Here is a 23,367-nt window from a genome sequence, read left to right on the forward strand (position 1 = left end):
AGCAAATGAGAAGTTCTCAGAGTGACGTTACATATTTTGATGAGATGCATTTTTTAATGAAACGAAGTGCGGCCGGATGGCCGAGCGGTCAAGGTGGCAGCCTACGGCTCTGGGGGACCCGGGATCAAATCCGAACGGGTCAAATAATCCCCAGGAATTTTTCGGGGGGTGGTCCGTTCAGATATGTCGGGCCCCGTCCCTCACCACCCGGTCGCCCCATTGTGGGCCTGGCCGAACCCATAATGGGCCTACTATAAGAGGCCCTCTTAATGCCCACAGGGCGGAAAGAGTTAAAAGAAAAAAAATGAAACGAAGTATAGATGTAAACATTAACCGAAAAAGATTCTAATTCATTTTTACTTTTATTTATTGCTACGAACTTTTTGTATTTAATATACCATATATACTGCATTATTTCATTTTACTTTGTTATGGAAATAAATCGACGTTTTTAGTAATACACTGTAGTTCAATATCGTGTACCAAAGTTATTAAAAGAATATAACATGAAATTCGTTTACATGTATTACAAAATTTATTTTATAATAATTTGATTTTAAAGCTTTAGTGATGCAATATGTTAAACAATCGTTGTTTAATATATGGTACCAAACCATGCATCGAACACGCTTCTTTTTTAACTCTTTCCGCCCTGTGGGCACTACGAGGGCCTTTTTTAGCAAGCCCATTATGGATTCGGCAGGTCCACAATGGAGCGGCCGGGTAGTTAGGGACGAGGCCTAACATATCCGGACGGACCACCCCCGAAAAATTCACAGGAATTTTTCGGGGGTGGTCCGATTCGAATCCGGGTCCCCCAGAGCGGTAGGCTGCCACCTTGACCGCTCGGCCATCCGGCCGTCAAGCATCGAACACTACGAATTATGTGGCCAGGACAAATTTTCGCTGGTCAGACATACAATAAAATCAGTCAGCATGAGAATGATGCATCAAATGATGTAAACGGAATTACTTAAAATAAAAATATTTTTTTTTCCGTTTTTAACATTGGTTCTTACTGTTTTTACTAATAAGAATACAAATTACTGTATTGATATTATATGAGAACTAATTTTTATAATAAAGCCCCGGAGATAATCAACAATGTTTAAGATATACAGTAGCAAAGATAAATTCATAATATGACAGAGTATCACGCTTGACACTATATAATAACGACTGCCGGATGGATACCCAGAGTAGTTAAAGCATCATCTCAGCACTCCGAGGCTTAGGGATCGGGTGCACCAGAGTAATAGGCTGATATTTTAATCCGGAATGTCGATAAACCTCAGAAAATTTTCGAGGGTGGTCTGCCCCGGATACGTCACGCCCCATTCCTGACCACCTTTCCGCTTCCCTTGTAGTCCTTGCCCGAGCCCTCGATGAATAAAATTAAAACTTCTTTGTTTGCCCATAGCGAATAAACAGTATATATAAAAACAATAACATTATTGTCTTAGTATCATTTTTCATTTTTCCAGACTAATTTTTTAATATTATTTTTCCTCGATGGTTTGGTTACGCCCAATTTAGCATGACATCGTTTACTATTGTCTGTTCTCAATCTACAGACTGATCGTCTACACTGCAGTAAATGACATGAATGATTTTCGAAATATCGCGTTGCATTTTTGGTTAAATCTATAGATTTAAATATTTTTATTTAAAAAATTGTAATATATATGTATGTAAAAATTATAAATATAAAGCATTTTTTTAATATATATATTTTTTAAATTTTAGAAACTTTTATGATTTTTATGAATTGTTGAATAGAAGTTGGCAGCACTTTTCTTTTCTCACGTGTTTTCTCACTTTACAACACATGGCATGGCGAAATTAAATGGTGTTTTCGAAGTTTGAAACTGATTGAAATTGGCAAGAAATGTGGAATTATAGCAATGTTGAAATGGAACTTGCTTCGTATTCGTATGAAGAATATGTTTCTTTAAGTAATAAGATATTTAATATGGCATACTTGAATGTTTTATTATTTTAAAAAAATTAATTTTGCTTACCCAAATTTCAGATTCTTTTACATTAAAATCGAAAGTAGAATGCGTTAGCAAAGAACTCGAAAATAAACTTTTTTGGGAAGACATCACTTTATTTGAACTAATTATGTCCAGGATCTCACAAAGGTTACCCAAAGATAGATGTTTAAATAGATTATTAAAGGTAATTTGGTAAATATATGTAAATAGTACATGACAGTTGGCAGTTTTTCCTTAATATTTTTTAAAGTAATATAATTTGAACATACCTATTGTTATAATTACATATATAATTAATTTATCAACTTTGGGATTTTTACACTAGCTCAAGAGATTTTTGAAAAGATTAAAAGTAGAAAATCTTCTTCAATGGTGCAGCAAAATGTCAGAAGTACTCACGTAAGCATTTTAAAATTTTTTAATAAAGATTATTATGTAAATTTTAATAAATTGATGGAATCACAAAATAAAATTTGATAATTTATAAGATAAATAAATTAATACAATTATTTATAGTAACCAAAAAATTGTATTATGCATTATTGGATTTAAAATTGAAAAAAATTGTAGCCCTATAAGTTCCTACTGTCTTCCTTCCTTAATCTTGAGAAAGGTGTTAGATAGATGAAAATCAAGATCAGATATGGAAAGCTTAGGAGCAGAAAAATTTTAACATGGGATATATTAATATACTATTATTGGGATATACTACTATACTATATTAATAATGTATTTTTTCGTATATAATTGGTTATCCAAAAAATCAATTTTCCAACAACCCCAATCCCCAATTGATTCGGATAATCGATGCTCTACTGTAATTGTAATCTTATTTACTTACTGCCACTTAATGTTATCAGTCTCAGAAGTTCTAAATTGATTACAATAAATGGATTCAACTGCATATTAATTCTAATAAAAGCATATTGCTTTTTGGAAATTTTTAAGACTATTGTAATATGTTTTAATAATGATTACAAGATATTTGATACTGTATTTGTTGAAATTTTGTTTAATTAGAAACTGTACAGAAATATAATTTTTTCATATAATAAAATATTATAGCAATATTCAATTTTTACATCATATAAAAATTTTACATACAAATTTATTTAAGTGTGATTGTTTAAAAGAAATAAATTTATTTATTTTTTATAAATTATTTTTATTTAATTATGTACAAAATTGAAAGGTCAGTATGCAAATAAAATCTTTTTAATTTTAGGAATGCTCCCTTTACAGAACAACATAACACATACTTACTTTCAAAAAATGACTTTTGCTCATTTTTACATCATTTTCAAAGAATGGCATGGGTTTTAGCACGAATTATTTCTAGTTGTGAACAGTCAGGCAGGTAATTATTATTTAACTTTTTAAATTTCAAAATTTATAATTAATTTTAATTGATAATTTAATAAAACTTCTGGTACTTTATTTTATAACATATTGTTTATAATGTTCAAAATATCTTATAATTTATTTTCTTACTCAAAATACAGAAATTAAAATTACTATTTTATATATATATTGTAGTATTTATTTATTCTTTATTCGACAAAATTACAGGCGATGTCGTTTTTGACAATAATGGCCACCCCCCCTTATAACAAATGTATAACAAATTCCACTAAAATACAACAGTCATAAAAGGTAACATACACACAGTAAAATACAATAAATTTAATGAAAATATAAAATTTGCTTGCCATGAGATTTAAAACCATTAAAATCAAGGTATAGTTTATCTTCAGTTCTTTAGCTGCTTTATGATAAATGAAAACAAAAAAAAAAAAAAAAAGGATTTTATTGTAACATTAAGGCGACAGAAAGAAATAAAGATACACGAAAGCTGACATATATTAACAGAAAGTATACAAATGTTAGAATAATGGGGAGGAAGTAAATTGTTTAAGTATAATTAAATCTAACCCCACTCGAGATATGACATGATCTTCCTTTATCTTCTTGACCACTAACTACCAAAATTTAATAGCATCAATGTCCCATATATAGAAATAAACCTGCCAAGTTTCAAAAGTTTTATAGTATCCAGTCCTGAGATATAATGCAAAATACACACACAGAATTTTGTAGGGTTTTTTTTCCCTTGAGTGCCAAAACATTGAGAAATCCAAAAAGAAAATTGTTTATATTTATAAAAATTTATAATTAATTTTAGAAATTTAAGTACTTTATTTTAGAAATTAAGGCATCTATAAATATTTAAAAACTATAATTTATATATTTGTTTTTTTGTTAAAAATAAATTATATATTTATTTTTGTTAAAGATTCCTTCTGCAAAAATTACAAATAGGACATGTTCTGGAATATTTAATATTATTACTTGGAACAATATCAAGAATTTAGTAAGTATATGTTTGTATTATAAAAGAATGTATTTATATTTATATATTTAAACTGATTCTTTCATTTATTGTCTATAATTATTTGTTTTATTAAAGCTCTTATCATTTTCCATATTTGCCTTTTTTATGGTAGGTTAAATTTTATAATTAGTTTTGTTAACATATTTCAATAAACTAAACCTTAATAATTTTATTAAGGTTTAGTTTATTGATTTATTTTTGACTATCCCCAGTTTTTTATCTGGAACTCAATTTATAATTAAGTTTCTGGTTAATATTTTGGCTAAGATATACAGGGTGATTCTAAAAGTTAAGAACAACAACACAATACTGGATATATAAACAAAGACTATTCACAAAGACAACCGGAATCCAGAAAATAAACAGATGCATGAACGCTTTGATCTTACAATAGATTTATTGATTGACAAATAATATGTTTTGCATTATGTTCAAACAATATTGCTTAATTAAATGAATTTTATACATTTTTATTTAATTAATTATATGGGTTTTTTTCAATATTGCAATTTGTGGCATTGTATCAATATAATCTGTTTTGTTTTTATTTCTGAAAAATTGAAAGTTCTTGAGATCTATAAGCATATGAATTAACATTTTGGTAAAAGAATAGTCTGGAGAGTAGAATGTAAGTACTTTTTACATTAAATGCACAAAAGTATTATTTCATCACATAAGAAAATAACTTTTAGGATATGTATTAGCTTTCTATTAACTTTAAGGATCTTTTGAAACCAAATATTCTTCAAGATCACATTCTGTTTTACTATCATAAATCTTATACTCAAGGAATGAGTGAATAAATAACTGCACACCAAAATTTGTTCATGTTTGTGTGGACCTCTTGATTCATCTGAAAATTCTGACAGTTAATTACATTTATTTTGTATTATTATTATGCACTTTAAATGAAATTTATTTTTAAAAAATATGTGCTGATTAGTAAAATATTTTTTAAAAATTCCAATTTTAATTTACCACTGAAGTGGTACAAATAAGTGGAAAAAATAAGTTAAACCCTTTAATTATCTGATGACTAAAATGCCATTTTTTACTTTTTCTGACATATGTTTCTGCAAAAACAAGACTATTTTAGATTTTCTATCAGACTTTTAAATCATTCATTATAAAACAAAAATAACATACTGCCTTTTTTAGAAAGCATCAATGTTTCTAACAGTGACATAGCGAACATAACTGGCGCCTGGCGCACAACACTTTATTGGCACCCCCCTCCCCCTCCAGAAACACATATAGTTTGTCTAGGGGACCATTTAGGCACCCCTCTGTGAGTGGCGCCCGGTTCATGATACACCCCTTTGCTCCCCTCACTATGCCACTGATTTCTAATTGTTTTATTTTTGATGTAAAAACTGATTTAAAATTTCATCAATCTTTTTTTCCTCCCTTTTTTTAATACAAGAAAAGTATTGAGTTCAGAAGCTAATGTTTCTATTTTAAAAACTAATTGTTTTTCTTGAAATTATATACAGTTGACTCCACATAAGTTGACACCCAGATAACTCGTCACCGTAGGTTAATTAGTCAGTTTTCTGTGGTCTCGGCCGACTTACATAGGCAATAATGTTATTAATGTTAAAAAACTTGGTTTACTCGACATCGTTTAACTCGTCACCACTGGATAAATCAATATACTTTTTCTGTTTCGCACTTTTTTGACGTCTGATAAGTCGACTTCCCTCCTGAAAAAATGAGTTCACATCGTACAATAAGCTGTGTGGTGTGAACTCATTTTTCAGAGGGGGAGTCTGACTTATCAGAATTCTAAAAAGTGTGAAACAGAAAAAGTATGTTGATTTATCCAGTGGTGACAAGTTAAGGATGTCGAGTAAACCGAGTTTTTTAAGGTTAATAACATTAATGCCTATGTAAGTCGGCTGGGACCACAAAAAATTGACTATGTAACCGACAAGTGACGAGTTATCAGGGTGTCGACTTATGCGGAGTCGACTGTATATATATACTGTACACTGTATGTTATTTTTTATAAACATATAAACTTGTTATTTAACAAACAAAATTAACAATTTGTGTGTTCATTTTAAGATGACATTACAATTTTATTTGTATATATTTTTTTAGTACTTTATGCAAAATTAGATGTCTTCATTTGTGTTCATGGTATCAACAATTCTTTCGCTGGATGGAAAAATTTAAATATGGATCTGATTCACAGGTATGTTTTCAGTAATTAAAAAATAGGAATAAATTTACTTAAATTGGAGATAGTGTAAATATTATAGAATTTTTCCCGTGTATAAGGAATTAATATTAATCAATCTTATTACTGTGAAAGTTTAAATACATAAAAGTCAGACTAATTGCTTATAGGAAGTTTAAAACAGCTCAATTTTGTGAATCAGTTTCCTATACTTTTCATAGATTTTCTTCAACATAATTGTATATCCATTTATATTATACAACTTTTAAATTGTTTTAAGCATTCTTAATATTCATTATACAAGAAACATTAGTTCTGTCAAATATAATTTTCATAAATATGTAAATATATATGTAATTTTTATAAATTAATTATATTTTCATTATTTAAAATATGGTTCTAATTTTAATATATATTAAATTTCTGATATTTTAGATAATATTTAAATTACCACAGTGTCTTCGTGAATGGATCCAGAAGGAAGTAAATATTTCTCTAACTTCAAATAGGTATTTTAAATTTATTTATCAAGTTAATAATAAAATTATTGAAATTTAAAACTAATTTCAATTTCAATATTAAAGTATAACAATATTTTAATATAAACTGTTGTTATAATTTACAAATATGAAAATAGAACAATCTAATTATTAAAGGCAAGATTTAGATGCATATGCATGTTTTTATTATATATTATGATGGTGAAATCTCAATATAAACATGGTTTGGGTTCGAATAAAGCAAATTAAGGTTTTCTGATGATGCACATTTTATATGCATTTATGATTTTTACTTCATATTTTGCAGTAATGATAGTTAAAAGCTGTTGAAAACATTTGGTGGTAAATTTTGTGTTTTTTACTTGAATTTGGTCTAATTTATGCTTTGTATATTTTACTGATTTGACAATTTTCAAGACTAAATAATTGCTCTGTATACTTTACAGCTTATTTGCATTATCTCTAGTTCTTTTCTGCGATCTGTGCAATGAATCTTCTTTGTGTATGTACAGTACACACAAGAAATATCACTCCACTATCCAATTTCAGATGAGCATGTTTTAAATTTGAACCATTTAACTCATTCTTTAAAGTCACACAAATCCGTAAAATGTACCACTGTATCTCAAAAATGAAATCATGGACCCCCATTTTTATTATATTTTTAATTTTCTCATCTTATAGTATGTAAAATGACAAAGTTTAATCAAAATTGACTGATAATTTTTGAGAACAAACTTAATTCTATAAGCCATGTAGAGAAGGCTTTGCTAACATTCCACCTTAATAAATTTTAAATTATCAAATATTAACAAGAATAAAAACAATTGAATTATTGAAGGAATATAATTATGCTAATTACTAACCATCCAATCTCATAAGTTGGTGCAAAAGAACGTTAAGCTGAATGTTTAGTCTAAATTACGTAATTAGAGCATCTTGTAAAGTAACGTAAACATGTAGGGTGGACATCATGCCAACAATTGTACATGCACAAGGAGAAAAACACATAATTAGAGCATTTACAGCCAGTGAATGATCTGACTTTAAATCTTGATTATTTGAAGATTGGACTATGGTTTATGTTTGATAGATTTTTGTGGAATGAATTACTTGTTATTTAATTAAATATATATTTATTTGATTTATTTGAAAACTTCATACATAAAATTAATTTTTAGGAGGTGGGATTACATTAATTACTTTAGTTAATAAATTATATTCACACCAAATGGATTCAACTGAGTCATTAATGGAGAATACTCCATGAATTCTATCTGCTAGACCTTTACAAATAACGTTATTAATACAAAGAACATTATTAGAAAGTGTTGATAAATGCAAATATTCAAGATCCTCACAGTCAAACATATAATGATTTAAGATTGCATTTCCTTTCTTATCAGGTGAACGTAGATCAATACACAAATGTTTCCATGTTAAACGATACTTATTTATCTGACTGTTCATTTGATAATAAACGGTAACTGCTGATATTGATTATATATATATTAATGACCATATATATGTAGAAATGTCTCTACATTTTTATTTTTTTAATATAAAAGTAGTAGGCAAATGACACACGAATCACAAAATTCCCATTAGATATAATGTATGACACACTCTAATCACAAAATTGATCATTTTGATTGGCAAGTAAATTATAATTTTTCAGACTTACCTTTTTAGATTATTTTGTCAAGTAAATTATAAGTTGGTTGATATAACTTTTTAAATTATTTCACAAAATTGTAAATTTATAAGTTGGTTGATACAAATTAAATTGTGTTAGAATTTATTTTGATTGCCAAGTAAATTATATTTATAAATAATTTTGATTGTCGAGTAAATTTAATTTGTTATAAGTAATTTTTCAGATAAACTTGGTTTTAAAATAACAATGAATTTATTTTTGAAATTTTTATTTTCATGAATATAGTTTGTTTTAATATAGATTGTACATTTAATGAATACAGTTTATTTCCAGTTTTTCTTTTAGTTTTTCTAAAAGCAAGACATATTTCTTCCAGTAACAACACTAATATATTTTTGCGATTGTTAACAATATATTCCAGATTTAATTTTTGATATTTTAAAATGTAATACCAAGAAAGTTAGCATTGGAAGTCGTCGATAAATTTTTGGTCAAGTTTTTGATAACGAGAAACAAAAGTCCTGTTTAGGAAATCTTTTAATTCATGTAAAGTTATGATTTTTAATTGTTGGTATTTTAAAATTTTTTTAACATCAAATCTGTGCATGTAAATAGCAATAAAATTATCCGAAAGAGTTTGAAATTTCGTAACTTTATTCCAATCAAGATGGTCTATAAAATTACTTAGAAAATGTTCATCTAATTGCTGATATTCGCAAATTAAATCCCATTTTGCGTAATCAAATATGTTGTATTTATTATACAAATTAAATCCCATTTTGCGTAATCAATATGTTGTATTTATTATACAAATTAAATCCCATTTTGCGTAATCAATATGTTGTATTTATTATACAACATATTGATTACGCAAAATGGGATTTAATTTGCGAATATCAGCAATTAGATGAACATTTTCTAAGTACTTTTATAGACCATCTTGATTGGAATAAAGATGCGGAATTTCAAACTCTTTTGGATAATTTTATTGCTATTTACATTTGACGTTAAATTTGTAATTTTTCAATTATATTTTAAAAAATTATTTATTTACTTGGCATCTGAAAAATTATTTACTTGGCAATTCTAACACAACTTTAATTTATATCAACCAACTTATAATTTACTTGACAAAATAATCTAAAATAGTCTGAGTCTGAAAAAAATAGTCAATAGTCAAAATAGGTAAGTCTGAAAAATTACAATTTACTTGCTAATCAAAATTAACAATTTTGTGATTAGAGTGTGTCATACATTATATCGAATAGGGAATTGAAATTTTTGTGATTAGAATGTGTCATACATTATATCGGATGGGGAATTTTGTGATTTGTGTGTGTCATTTGCCTACTACTTATAAACTGTATTTATTTTATATAATTAAATTGGAATAACTTAATCTGTTTTTGAGGTTCTTATTCTTTATTAAATAAAATTTTTAAATTGCATTTACTATAGTGAAAATGAATTAAATGATGATGATGATGATGATGACTCATTCATGAAAGGTGATAATGTTCCTTATGTGATGGTTGAAGATATTGGAGGTCAGTTATCGTTTTATTATAATTATATTATTTTCAAAATGCTCCTGTGTTTATTATAGTATGTGTTTATAAGTATGAATAATTGTGAAATATAATATTAGTCAAAATATTAGTTAGTTACATTAGTTAGTTGTATGTAACATAATCTAATTTTTCAAAATATTTTATAAGGCCATTCTGTTTTATCAGTAGAGTTGTTATGCTTAGTTAGAAATGTACCAATAGGTTCAGGATTCTTTACGTTCAATTTTCAAGTATTTTAAAATAATATTAACATTGCAATTAAATAAGTTGTTGTTATTTAATGTTTATTTTTTACTCTGGGCATTAAGACTTTTTTTTACCAGGACCATTGTGGGTTTGGCCAGGCTCACAATGGGGCATCTGGAAGATGACTAACATATCCAGAACAGACAATCTGTAAAAAATTCCTGGGATTTTCTGCACAGATTCCATCTGGGTTCTCCTAGAGCAGTGGTTCCCAAACGTATTATACCCATGTTACCTAACCTAACCTAACCCCTTCTCATAGCAAAAACCTGACCATGAACCCCAAGTGAAATAACTCTATACAATTATAGCAAAATTTCAAATTTAACTTTGATGTCTTTGATGTCTTTGTTGAATAGTGACATAAAAATAAAATATAAATAAAACATTTTTATATTTAAAGTAGTATTTATTCAAATTATAAATTTTGTTTTAAAATACAAAAGCACATTATTTTTTAATGAGATGAGTGAATCTGATGGGATGATATGAGATTATTAATGTTCGGCTCGATGTTTGTGAGTAACATTCGCAAGTCTCCATGAGTACTAATTTGCAGTCAATTTCTTTTTTTGTGATGAGGTTCATAACTGCACTAAATCCATGTTCTACTAAATAGAAAGACGGGAAAGCAATCAACAGCTTCTGTACAGTGGCCCATAATGCAGGACATAAAATTGGTATCTGTTTTTGTAACCAGAATTTGTGTTCTTGTTCAAACATTGGTTTCAGCTCTTCATTTGTAGATAATTCAATAAGTTCCTCCTGTATTAGTATGGCTTCATCTAAGTTTGTGGATCTACTTGCAAAAGGGTCCAACACCCAATCGGGGATGCCCAAGTGAATAATATCTTAAAATCTTTGGCTGATGTCAGAATGAAGAGCCGTCAAGTGTTGACAATAAACAAGCAAAATCATCTCGTTTTTGCAATTTTGAAAGATTTGTAAACTGAGAGCATTCTCCTCTCCCCAAGTTTTGTTTGTATAAAAAAAGTTTTGCAACAAATACAGATATTATACTTTTAGTTTTAATTAAATTTAATTAATTACCTTGTAACTTCAAATTGTTTTTGTTAAATTTGGCAAATAAGTCAGTTTATGCTATGTCATTTTTTGAATTAATTAAATTGAGCTGCATATCATTGTCTTTGCTGTCCAGGAATTCCAATGCTGAATCAAAGAGTGCATAAAATCGATCCAAACATGCACGTTTAGATAACCAACGAATTTTTGTGTTAAGTAGTAAACAATTATAATTTTCATCATTTTCTAAACAAAGTTGAGCAAATAATCTCTCATTTAAGGCATTCCTTTTAATTTTATTAACTACCCGAATGACATAATCTAGTGAGCCATGCAAGCATTCACTAAGGTTTTTGGTGACTAAATAGTGTCGGTGAATGACACAATGTACAGATAATACATTTGGTTTAGCTTGTTTCAAGTATGCCAGAAAGCCTTGGTGTCATCCTGCCATTGCCGGAGCATCGTCAGTAGCAATGGAGAGGATATTACTCAAGGGTATATCTTTTGCATCAAAAAATGTTTTTAATTCATTAAATATTGTTTCACCTTTTGTATCAGTTTCCAAACATTTGGCAAATAACAATTCTTAGGAAATATTCTCATCTTTTACAAATCTTACATAAGCTAACAGTATAGAGAATTCAGATGTTTTGAAGTACTCGCATAAAGACAGAATGGCTCAGTCTGTAGAACTGAGTCATTTCGTCAATCCTTCTTTGCACTGTATTATTACTCAGTGGAATTCTTATAATATTGGAAGGTTGTTTATGCAGCACGGTGCGTATTACCTCACTTACAGCTGGTAGAATGAGTTCTTCACCAATTGTGTGCGGCTTTCCAGACTTTCAATCAGTAAAGAAATGTTATAAGAAGCATGCAGTCCATCGTTATCTTGCTCAGATGTTGTCACAAAGACTTGTTTCAATGACAGTGTTTTTAAATATTTTTCTTTGATTGTTTTAAAAAAGTTAAATCTTTATCTTTTTTGTCGCTATGGACTTTTGTCAAATGTTCCTTAAGCTTAGAAGGTTTCATTGATTCGTTTGACAAAATTTTGTTACAGAGAAGGCACATAGATAAAGTATTATTTGTTGGTAACAGAATAAAACCATATTTTAAATATTCAACACTATATTGTCTGCATCTTTTCTTTGGCTCATTCATATTATTATCTTGTAAAAAGGGGCACAAATTTAAGATACAAGAAAATAAAACAAATTATTTCTTTGGAAAAAACCACTATTTATTCATAAAAACTTCTTTTTCTTGTTTTTTGCAAAGAAATAATTTATTTTAATTTGAAAGTGGAATAATACTACAGAGTAACACTCGAATCAATTAATTATTTAAGATATAAGGGTAAAATTTTAAGTAATAATAAATAAATAATAAAAAAAAATATTGGTAAATATTATGTAATAAAACTTTAAATAAATTAACTTTAACAAAAGTATTGTGGTTGTAATCTACAGGTACTCCTCACTTTACGATCAAGTTCTGTTCCGACAACTACGTCGTTAAGCGAATTGGTCGATAAGTGAGGAGCTTGCGCCGGAATATAGGATCGTTGTAAAGTTATACAAATTATGCAACAAACTTCAAATTTATTCATAAAAAGACTATTATAGTACACTTAGTGCGCATGTCACCATTTGCCACTGACCGACACTCAAGCTGAGAAAGGGGATTCCCCGAATTGCAGGTTGAAACTTGATTGGTTGTAAGTGCGAGTGGTCATTAAGCAGATAGGTCGTAAAGTGAGGCGTACCTGTATTCTATTTCATCTACCTCTACGGCTTTCTTCGACTTCGCAGTCCCCTTTTCCCTTTCTCAAGTCTGGAGCACTGCCCTGTCCTTCCATCTGCTCTGAGATCCTGACCAAGAATAGCTCTTCCATTGGCAGTTTTGCCTCAGGCTTCCTCTTTTCTTTTGTTCTACCAAGAGTTCTGAGAAGAGATAATCCCTCCTTAAGGCAATAAGAGTTAATAAAGAAGTTTCTAGAAGGAAGTTATGACAAAAAGGGAAGAACAGAATATAAAGAAAATATAAAACATGTAACAATATGGCTGATGGCCACAGTATAATTTTACTTATGAATTTAATATACAAAAAGATATCAAATGTGTTCAAAAATACTTGCGTAACCTACTCTATCTTCGTAACAATAAAAAAAAAATTATACAACTTTCTGTTCAAAACTTGGAAAATTTGTTGTATGCACTTCACATCATGCACACGAAACAGAATTAAATTGTTGATTAGATGCACAACTCATCTAGTGTCATATTTTAGACAAGTTATTGCATGTAGCAGCGAGATTCTATTCATGTTCAAACCTGCATAGATAGGCGGCCATGGTCAGCTTGACTCTCATCGTGCGATGCTTGTCATTACTTGTATTTTGTATTTTATGTACCTGTATACAGTAGAGAGTCGTTTATCCGAATCAATTGGGGACTGGGGTTGTTCGGATAACCGATTATGTACGAAAAAATATATTAACCTATCCCATGTTGAAATTTTTTTTGTTGCGTGTCGTTTCGTGTTGAATTTTTGTCGATTTTAAGCCTAACGAAAATTTTTCTAATAATAATCGAGGCTATTGTATCATTAAAAATTATTTCTTTATTTTGTACAAACAAAATAAATATATTGAAAAATATAAAAACATAAAAATTATACTTTAGAAGTAAATCTAGTATCAAAAAAGTTCGATTCAGCATGACACAGTCCGACTGGAAAGCATTCGAATAACCGGTGTTCGGATAAACGACTCTCTACTGTACTTATATTTTACTCAGAATGTAAAAATGTAACTATCCTAATAATGAAAATGGGTCACAATTATTTTACTTTATATTAAACTTTTTGCAGACCCCCTGACATTGTCCATGCATCCCCAAATTAATTTTAATTTGCCACAGACCCCAGAGTGGTACCAAGGAACCACTTTGGGAACCACTATCCTAGAGTAACAGGCTGATGCCTTTACTGCCTTAGGCTAAACACATACAATGAGCAAAGCAGCAATGAAAATGGAGAGTAAAGTGGCAAAAATAAACAAATGTATTTATTTTAGGACACATGTAGTGAGACATACTGCACCAAAGCAATAGTGGTGTTACAGTAGAGCAAAACAAAGTTTGCTCTACTGTAACACCATTCAAACAAGTTTGATTTTTCTGCTTTTATCGTTGTTTATATACAGATAAAAGTGGATGTTGATGAATTTATAAGTAGTGTTTTCTCTAAGAAATATTTTTTGGGATCAAAAAGATTCTCAACATCACAATAGCTTCATTTTAGATAAACTATGGGTGATGTATTTTGTCCGAAATATAATCAAACATTTAAATATTCATTTGAAAATATGAATAGAACTTGTCCATTCATAATTTCACACAAATTATGAAATTCACCATGTATACTTTCTATTTTGATTTATTATGTAAGCATTACAGCTTCTTTTTACTTTTTTTGCTTCATTTTACTTTCGTTTTTTTTAATAACTACCAAATTTTTAAAGAAGAATTTTCTTTAATAGCAAATTCATATTTTCAAAAGTAGTTCTTACTCAATTTAAAACTCATCAGTACATGTATGCAACTCCCTCATTCAGTAGAAACTGTTTTTCTGGTTTGCTCACTGCTTTAATATGTATTTAGTCTTATCCATCTGGCTGGTTAACCTGATTATTAAATCATTATTCTAAATTTGAATTTTTAAGTAAAACTTCTCAATCAATAAGTTGACGAAGACAGTCAATATGCTTTTTTGAATCAATAATAATAAAACATCTAAAAATTTTAATAAATTTTATTATCTGTAGATAAGCACTAAGTTTAAAAGGGATTTTTATTTACTATCCAGAATTTTTATAACATGACAGATTACAAAACACGCAATAGTATATGTATTAATAATGCTATAAGTTTAATTTTAACTTAGCTGAGAACAGCAGCAATCAATCATGTCTGGTTATCTCAGAAAAATTGACTTAAAATGCTAAATTTGATAATGATTTAGTTTCTATGTGACTTCTATGTATTTTATCTTTAGGCTTTTCAGTTCTTTCATTTTTGATTCTTATTTAATTATATCAAATTTGTTATCAACATCCAAAGATTGCATTATTAATCAAATTTAATTAATATATTTTATTAAATGTTGTAACAATTAACAATATATTTTTTTAATAAGTTTAAAGGATGTTTTTTGTGGAGAGTAAAACACTATTACATTATATTGTGTTTTCATTTCACATTTTACATTTGACGAATTTTCTATGTAACAAATTCTTCATGTTTCCTGAAGACAGTTCATTATACAGAATTTTGACTGTAGCTAGTCTTCCCTATAACAAACTTTAAATTAATTTACTAATGAATTCTGTTAAGCTTTCTGCTAAGTAATAAAATTTTTTTTAACAGTACTTTCTTAATTTGTTGAAAATACTAATTTAAAATAAGTTTTATTAGCGAGGTTGTGGCCGAAGTTTTAAATGTGTACGTCGGACGTTCAGCACCACTTTCCTGTAAGTCTAGAAGTTTGACAATGGTGTTTGGAAAGTCAGTAGAATCACGCTCGACATTCCAAATGCCATTGTCAAACTTCTAGACTTACAGGAAAGCGGTGCTGAATGTCCAACGTACACATTTTTGCATTTAAAACTTTGGCCTCAACCTTGCTATTAATTGACTTCTACAAGGAAATTAACAGAATTTATCAGTAAATGTTTTCTCTGAATTTAATTATTTTAATTTAGTCTATAATTTTATTATTGAAATAATACGAGTGTGTTAAGTGTTTAATTGTAAAAATTTAATATTTGCTAATAAAGATTTTATTCGTAATTAATTAAATATATTTACTACATTAAATAAACATAATTCTTTAATTATTTTAGAGACTTTATTTTATTTTATGCAATTAAAATTTATTTATCACATGCCAAATTTTAGAAGTAATTGGAAGAGATGGAAGGACAGAAATAGTTACCAAAAAAAAGAAGAAAAAGAAAAAATCCTGTCAAAATGTAGAAGTAAGTTGTAGTTTATGTTCTTGATATTAGCCTTCCTGTAAGCCTAGAAGTTTGACAATGGCATTTGGAACATCAGTGGAATCATGCTCGACATTTCAAACACCATTGTCAAACTTCTAGGCTTACAGGAAGGTGACGCTCAACGTCTGACATTCACATTTTTGCGTTGAAAACTTCAACTGCAACCTCGCTATTGAAATTTTTTATCTTTAATGTTATAATTTTATTTTATAATAATTTTTAATATCTTACAATTAATCTTTCAACATTTTAAAACTGTAAATTACCAGATTTTTGATAGTTTAACTGGTAACATAAGTACATGATAAATAAAAATGGTGTATTCAAGTCATGTTCTAGATTTGTATTTTTCTGAAATTTTCTAAATTATTTAATTAAAATTATTTTATAAATATTAATTCTAACAAAAAATAAGTCTAACTGCTTACTTTCAGACCAAATTCCATTGTTTAATTAATTCAAAATTACCACTTTTTCTCATTTCTAATGTGCATTTATTTTTTCAAAAATTGAGATGCTCATTAGATTTAAGTACAAAGTCACTTTAATGCAGCCTTAATTTTTGTATTATCTTCATTTACAATTACTAATAATTATAATTAATATACAATAAAAAATATTTCTTATTCAGATTTAATATTAAAGTTTTTATTAATGATGTAGTAATTATAGTAAATTATATAAAATTACTTGTTGGATCAAAATCTTTATACATAGCAAATGGCTTTCTTTATTAAACACTCACAAAATATGTTTTGTGTGAATATCTTAACTGCATACACATGTGGATAAATTCTTCCCACTCATAGCAAATGTTTGTCAACACAATGTGGTATATTGTGCACACATCATGAATAAATTCTTTTAAGTTATATGAATTTTGTGGCTTAGTGTGGTGCACTTGCCCTTTAGCTAATCCAATTATTAATGCTTTCAGGTACTATGTATAAAGACTTTTAATTTGACTTTGCTTGTATACAGTATTTATCAACATAGACAAATAACAAAAGAAGGAATTAAAATATTATTTTTGAATATGTGTTCATTAAGAATTCACTGATAGATCATTTTTACATTATTTTGAAAACATAAAATATTCATTTTACAAATTATATTTGTTTTTATACAGGTGAAACAATTGAAGGAAGTATTTAACAGAATATATACTTTGGAACGTTTGAATGCAATGTATAGAAATATTCAGTATCCTGAATATTTATCAAAATATAAGATACCTCATCCTACCAGATCCAAAAAAGAAAAACTAAATATTCAATTAGAAGATACAAGAAAAAATATAAATTTAATGAGAGACAACGGTGTTTCAAAAAAAATTCAGAAGAATCTAATACATAAAACTGCAATGAAGATATTTAGTATTATTGCTGGCAATAAAGCGAAAAAATGTAAGAAGAAGAAGAAAAATTCTCTTCGCTCTAAAACTAAGAAAAACGTTAATAAAAATAATACATAATTTGTAACTTAGAAAGTAACTCTTTCTTACAAGTTATTGCATTATGGAGATAAAGTGGCAAATTTCAGATTAAGCTCCTAAGGATTAGAATCATAGTTTAATAAATTTACTTTCTATTGTGGTTATCATTCCAGAAAAGTGGCAGTGCTCAGAATGCATTATCATGCATTAGGACTCTCCTTGTTACTTAGCACTTACAATTCTTATCAATCAGTTGTAGATTGTTTAGATGGCTGTGCAGTAAGATGTCACTCTGTTACTCTGGATTTGAATCTAATCCTCACTTATGATGGACACAGTTACCGGCAATCAATATAGTCTTAATATGCTAGTCCCTCACATTAAGTAGTTAATCAGTTGTAGATTACAAAAATACAATGGAACCTCGCTTAATGAGCATAATTCATTCCAGTACCTTACTCATAATGAAAAATACTTGTTATTGTATTTTACATTAATTTCTATGGGAAAAATATGATAATGTGTTCCACGCCGAAAAAAATTTTCAAATATTTTATGTATAACATTTGTTTAAAAACAATTTACCCTCCTTAACAATATATATTGTTAAGGAGGGTAAATTGATAATTTAAGATAATTTATGCTCCTTAACAATATATATTGTTAAGGAGCATAAATTATCTTCACTTTTTCTTTTAGTGCAGAATAAACCAACCTGGAATGCAAATTTGATTTACAGAAAACAAAAATAGAAATAATTAGTTTATTGTTTATGATACAGTACATACTTAATACTTTTTTACTAGAAAGCTGTCTAGAGACATTTGTTTTTGCTGACGCTTTAAAATTTGGTGAAAATGCGACACAACATTATCATTAAATAAATTTGTAGTGCGCTTAGCCACTGCCTTATTCGGGTGATGATTCTCAATGTATGATGCAACAGTTTCTCATGCTTTCAGCATTTCTCTTATTTCGCCAGAAGATTGTTGCTTTGCGGTTACCTCTTCTTCTGACAAACTCTCCTCCACGACTTCTTGCTGTGAAACACAATGCAATTCCTTAAGCTCTTCAGTAGTCAGCTCTTGGTTGTGCTCTTCCACAAGCTCATCTATATCGTTGTTATCCACCTCCAGTCCCATGATCTTGGCCAAAGACACAATCTTGTTGACTACAGGGTCCACAAGCACTGTCTCAAACTTCTCAAAGTCACATTCGACAATGCTCTCCGGCCAAAGCTTCTTGGCAGAAGTGAGGGTTCTCTTGGTAACACCTTCCCATGCTTTTTCGATCATCTTGAGGCAAGCAACGATGTGGAAGTGATATTTCCAAAATTCTCTGAGAGTGAGATTGGTCCCTTCAGTCACCTCAAAACAATACTCGAAAAGCGCTTTAGTGTACAGCTTCTTACAGTTAGAAATAACCTGCTGGTCCATAGGCTGGAGTAATGGAGTAGTGTTGAGAGGTAGAAACTGGATCTTGATAAATTTAAATTCTTCAAGAAGGTCATCTTGTAGGCCTGGAGAATGGGCAGGAGCATTGTCCATAACAAGCAAGACATGAGTGGCAGATTCATCTCAAGCAAATAATTTTTTTTACAGAAGGACCAAACACTTCATTCATCCAATCAGTAAAAAGGTCATGTGTCACCCAAGTCTTGTTCTTGGACCTCCACATCACATTTAGCCTGTTCTTCTGGACTTTACACTTCTTGAAGGCTCATGGAGTTTCTGAATGGTAAACAAGCAGTGGTTTAATTTTTAAATCGCCACTTGCGTTAGTGCAAAATAGCAGTGTAAGACGGTCTTTAATTGGCTTGTGGCCAGGCAATGCATTTTCTTCTGCTGTTACATAGGTTCACTTTGGCATCTTTTCCCAGAAGAGACCTGTTTCGTCGCAATTAAAAACCTATTGCGGCAGGTAACCCTCAGAATCTATGAGCTTGGAGTCACCAATGAAATTCTCTGCTGCCTTTGTGTCAGAGCTTGCTGCTTCACCATGTCTTACAACATAATGGATGCCAGTTCTTCTCTTAAACTTCTCAAACCACCCACAGCTTCCCTTAAATACTTCTTCTTCAACCATTGATGATCCTGGCGTCTTCTTAACGAGGTCAGCAAAAATCACTTTTGCCTTCTCACAAATGATGTTCTCATTAATAGTGTCACCTTGCAATTGCTTTTCATTTATCCATATGAGAAGTAATCTTTCATCATCGTCAAGAATACGTAATTGTTGCCTAGATATTATTGTTACACCCTTTAAAGCATCTATCTTCTTAATCTTGTCTTTGTTCCTGAGGATAGTGCAAATCGTTGATGTAGATCGAATGTATGTGCATGCTAGATCAGCCACACTCACACCTTGTTCTCGCTTTTCAATGATTTTATGTTTCATTTCTATGGTTATTTTTATTCTCTTATGGTTCTCTTCTTGCAGCTTTTTCTTTGGGGACATTTTTGCAATGATAATTAAACAATGCACAAAAAATCCCAAATAATATGTCTGATAAACACGCATTTCCCGCTTCCACGTCAACCTTATATAGTCGTCGACAGCCGTCAACTGACCAATCAGCAATTATGCTAGTCATAGCTGTATTCTAGGTCCACTACATTGCTTGATATGTCAGCCAACGGTCTCTTCCTTGAGATGCATGCACTACCAATTCAAATTTAACCGATCGTGTTCCTCAATGATCTCTCTTGGCGGTATTTGTTACCAGTTCAAATCGACCAATCCTGGTTATTATATGATATCACCATCCGTACGTTTCTATATTCAATGGTTGACTCAATGGTGAGAAAATGACAAATGGACGATTAGGTTTCCGTTGAGACTAGTGACGTCACTGCTGTTTCACCATTGAGCTCAACAGTCTCAATGACTTGAAAGGCCATTGGGTATTCAACAAATTAACATATTAATTTCTAATATTTAATTATAGCCTTTACATAGTGCAAGAATTTGGCATATTGTTTGATTTGTTTATTATATACTGTAAAAGGCTATGGTTGATTGATGTTTATATGTAATATGTCTGAACATAAGTTTAGAAAAATGTGTTATCACAAGCAACACTAAGATGCTAGTGGAACCGAGTGCTAAACACAGACTGATGGAGCATGCCACATGTGCACAATTTGGGACTTCCCCCCTCCTCATCACTCATTATGCGAAATATCGCTCGTTAAGCAAGGCAAATTTTTACAATTTGTTTTGCTCATTATGCGAAATACTCATTGTGCAAGGTGCTCGTTAAGCAAGGTTCCCACTACAAGTATTTTTCATAAAAGGAAAATAACATTTATTTATATTCATAGTAATGATATTTATATATATAACCCTTCTCTGTTGTTTTTTCATATTTGTAAATTTTTGTGATAAATTTATTGTACAGTTAATTTTTGCATAAATAATCTAAACATTTCAGTTTAAAATAGTTATTATTATTGCTTTAATGTTAATTAGAATAACTCATTTAAAACTCTTTTAATTTTCAAGTTAAATGTATGTACAAATTAATTTATTTATATTAATCAAAAAATGATTATATATATATATATAAACATATTGTGCAAATTAAAAATTTTCAAAAAATTTCTGGCGTGCACATACAAATGTGCTAAAATTATTTTAAACTCACTCACTTGTACAACCATTTATCAAGATCAGTTGAATACTTCCTACTTAATGCAAAATTATGAAGAATAAAGAACATAATATTACAATAACTTTTAAAATTTTAGATGAAATTCTTTCAGGTGTTGATTTGTTAATTGTGAACAATACATATATTTAATAAACTTCATACTTGCATAGAGTGATACACAACTACATGTTGTTCCAAATACAAATAATAAGTGGCATGCTACAGTCTAAATATCTGTATTTTATTTTAGGAATATGTCTCCAAAATTCATTAACTTTCCAGATTTATGAAACAGTTTGTCTTCTTGCATTTCGTTTAAGTCCATTTCTCTTACTGCTGTTTCATGAAGTAAATTTTTAGAAAGTGCATATAATCAGCAAGCTTACAAAAATATAATGTATGTTTAAGTACTATGAACCAAGTTTATAAAAAAAAATTGTACAAGTATACATCAGCCATAATAATATGGTTGATGTATACTTTTACAATTTCTTTTACAAGAGGGTCTACAAGAGGTACAGAGGTATGTAATATTTTGTTTATTAATTTATTAATAAACTTCTGTAGTTTCTTATAAATAATAATAGACTGAAGGATTAAGTTAACTAATTATATTTAAAAATTAAATTTTTGTGTGGATGTATTTGTTGGTTAAGACTTAATGAGATTTATTTTTCTTGGTTTTAGATAATTTATATGTCACATGAGAACTCCATATTACATTTAAGAGTAAAAATATACAGGGTGTTCGACAAGGTAGTGACAATATGTTTACAGCATGTTCTAGAAGCCTAGGAGCCCCAGAAATGTACCCTCTACAAACACATTGTTTTAGTGCTAGAAGGGGTCAAACTGGCTGTTCCTTAAGATGCTGCCCTACTAAGGTGCTGCGAAAAAGCCTCAGTCTTTGTGTTCTTCGGCTTCTGTGTTGTACTAAAGAGCCAAGAAATGCAACCAAACCTTATATTTTTGCAAAAACATAAAGTTCTGAAAGCAAGAAACAAAGGGCAGAAATTAAAAGTTGTAATAAAAATAATTATTTTTCTATGATTAAATAGCATTATAAAAAAGTAAGCAAGCTCTAAAAACCATTAAAAAAATAAAAAAACTAGAACTGCTCTAGAATGTGCATTTGTTCTCCTGCCTTCCCCTGGTTGTGCCATTGCTTAACTAGAAGGCGGCCATTTAAAATAGCCGAAAACGTTAGTTACATTAAAGAAATTGCTAGAAAAAGAAAGGTGTTGTGAAACTTATACTAAGTTCTAGTTTATTGCGCATAAGATGCTTTTATGGAATACTTAGTGATCAATAATTATTAATTTAAACAAATACATCAATGCAAAATGTAAGATCAGTGTTTAGATCAATACATTTCATACATCAAATTTAGATGCACAGTTCATAAATGAATATTTAAATTATTATTATAATTCGTAAATATTTATTATTTATTTTTTAAATAAAATCCCTGCAGACAATGAAGCAAATAAGATAATTAAAATTATATAAGGCCTATCAAGGCCCTTGTGCCACCAACTCCAAGGAAAATTATATAAATTATCAAAATAGAAAACACACTTTCCAGAAAGATATAAATACTAAATTTATGTGGTCATTGTGTGCCACAATATGAAATTTTAATATTGG

At 29.2% G+C, this 23,367-nt stretch overlaps 1 protein-coding gene across 2 annotated transcripts; it reads left to right on the plus strand.

Moving 5' to 3' along the window:
* The first annotated feature begins 1,828 nt into the window (after positions 1–1,828).
* On the plus strand, positions 1,829–22,445 carry LOC136983605 (uncharacterized). Of its 2 annotated transcripts, XM_067280399.1 has the most exons (11): positions 1,829–1,955; positions 2,033–2,181; positions 2,323–2,396; positions 3,223–3,354; positions 4,291–4,368; positions 6,493–6,586; positions 7,007–7,080; positions 10,187–10,275; positions 16,533–16,612; positions 17,763–18,039; positions 22,408–22,445. In XM_067280399.1, the coding sequence occupies exons 1-11, from the start codon at positions 1,889–1,891 to the stop codon at positions 22,425–22,427; spliced, it is 1,134 nt and encodes a 377-aa protein (XP_067136500.1). In that variant the 5' UTR covers positions 1,829–1,888; the 3' UTR covers positions 22,428–22,445. The 2 variants fall into 2 exon arrangements, with proteins under 2 accessions (XP_067136500.1, XP_067136499.1); XM_067280398.1 differs by lacking the exon at positions 22,408–22,445 and having other exon boundaries at positions 17,763–18,126.
* The last annotated feature ends 922 nt before the right edge of the window (positions 22,446–23,367 follow it).

Source organism: Centruroides vittatus, unplaced genomic scaffold (genome assembly GCF_030686945.1).
Source record: "Centruroides vittatus isolate TY-2023 unplaced genomic scaffold, ASM3068694v2 contig_884, whole genome shotgun sequence".
In the NCBI taxonomy this organism is placed as follows: domain Eukaryota; kingdom Metazoa; phylum Arthropoda; class Arachnida; order Scorpiones; family Buthidae; genus Centruroides; species Centruroides vittatus.

Bases quoted from the DNA above. Each gene is read 5' to 3' on its own strand.
- LOC136983605 (XM_067280398.1), top strand. From the start codon at position 1,889: ATGTGGAATTATAGCAATGTTGAAATGGAACTTGCTTCGTATTCGTAT. The intron at 4,369-6,492 runs GTAAGTATATGT...ATATTTTTTTAG, and splicing joins GGAACAATATCAAGAATTTA to TACTTTATGCAAAATTAGAT. The intron at 6,587-7,006 runs GTATGTTTTCAG...CTGATATTTTAG, and splicing joins AATATGGATCTGATTCACAG to ATAATATTTAAATTACCACA.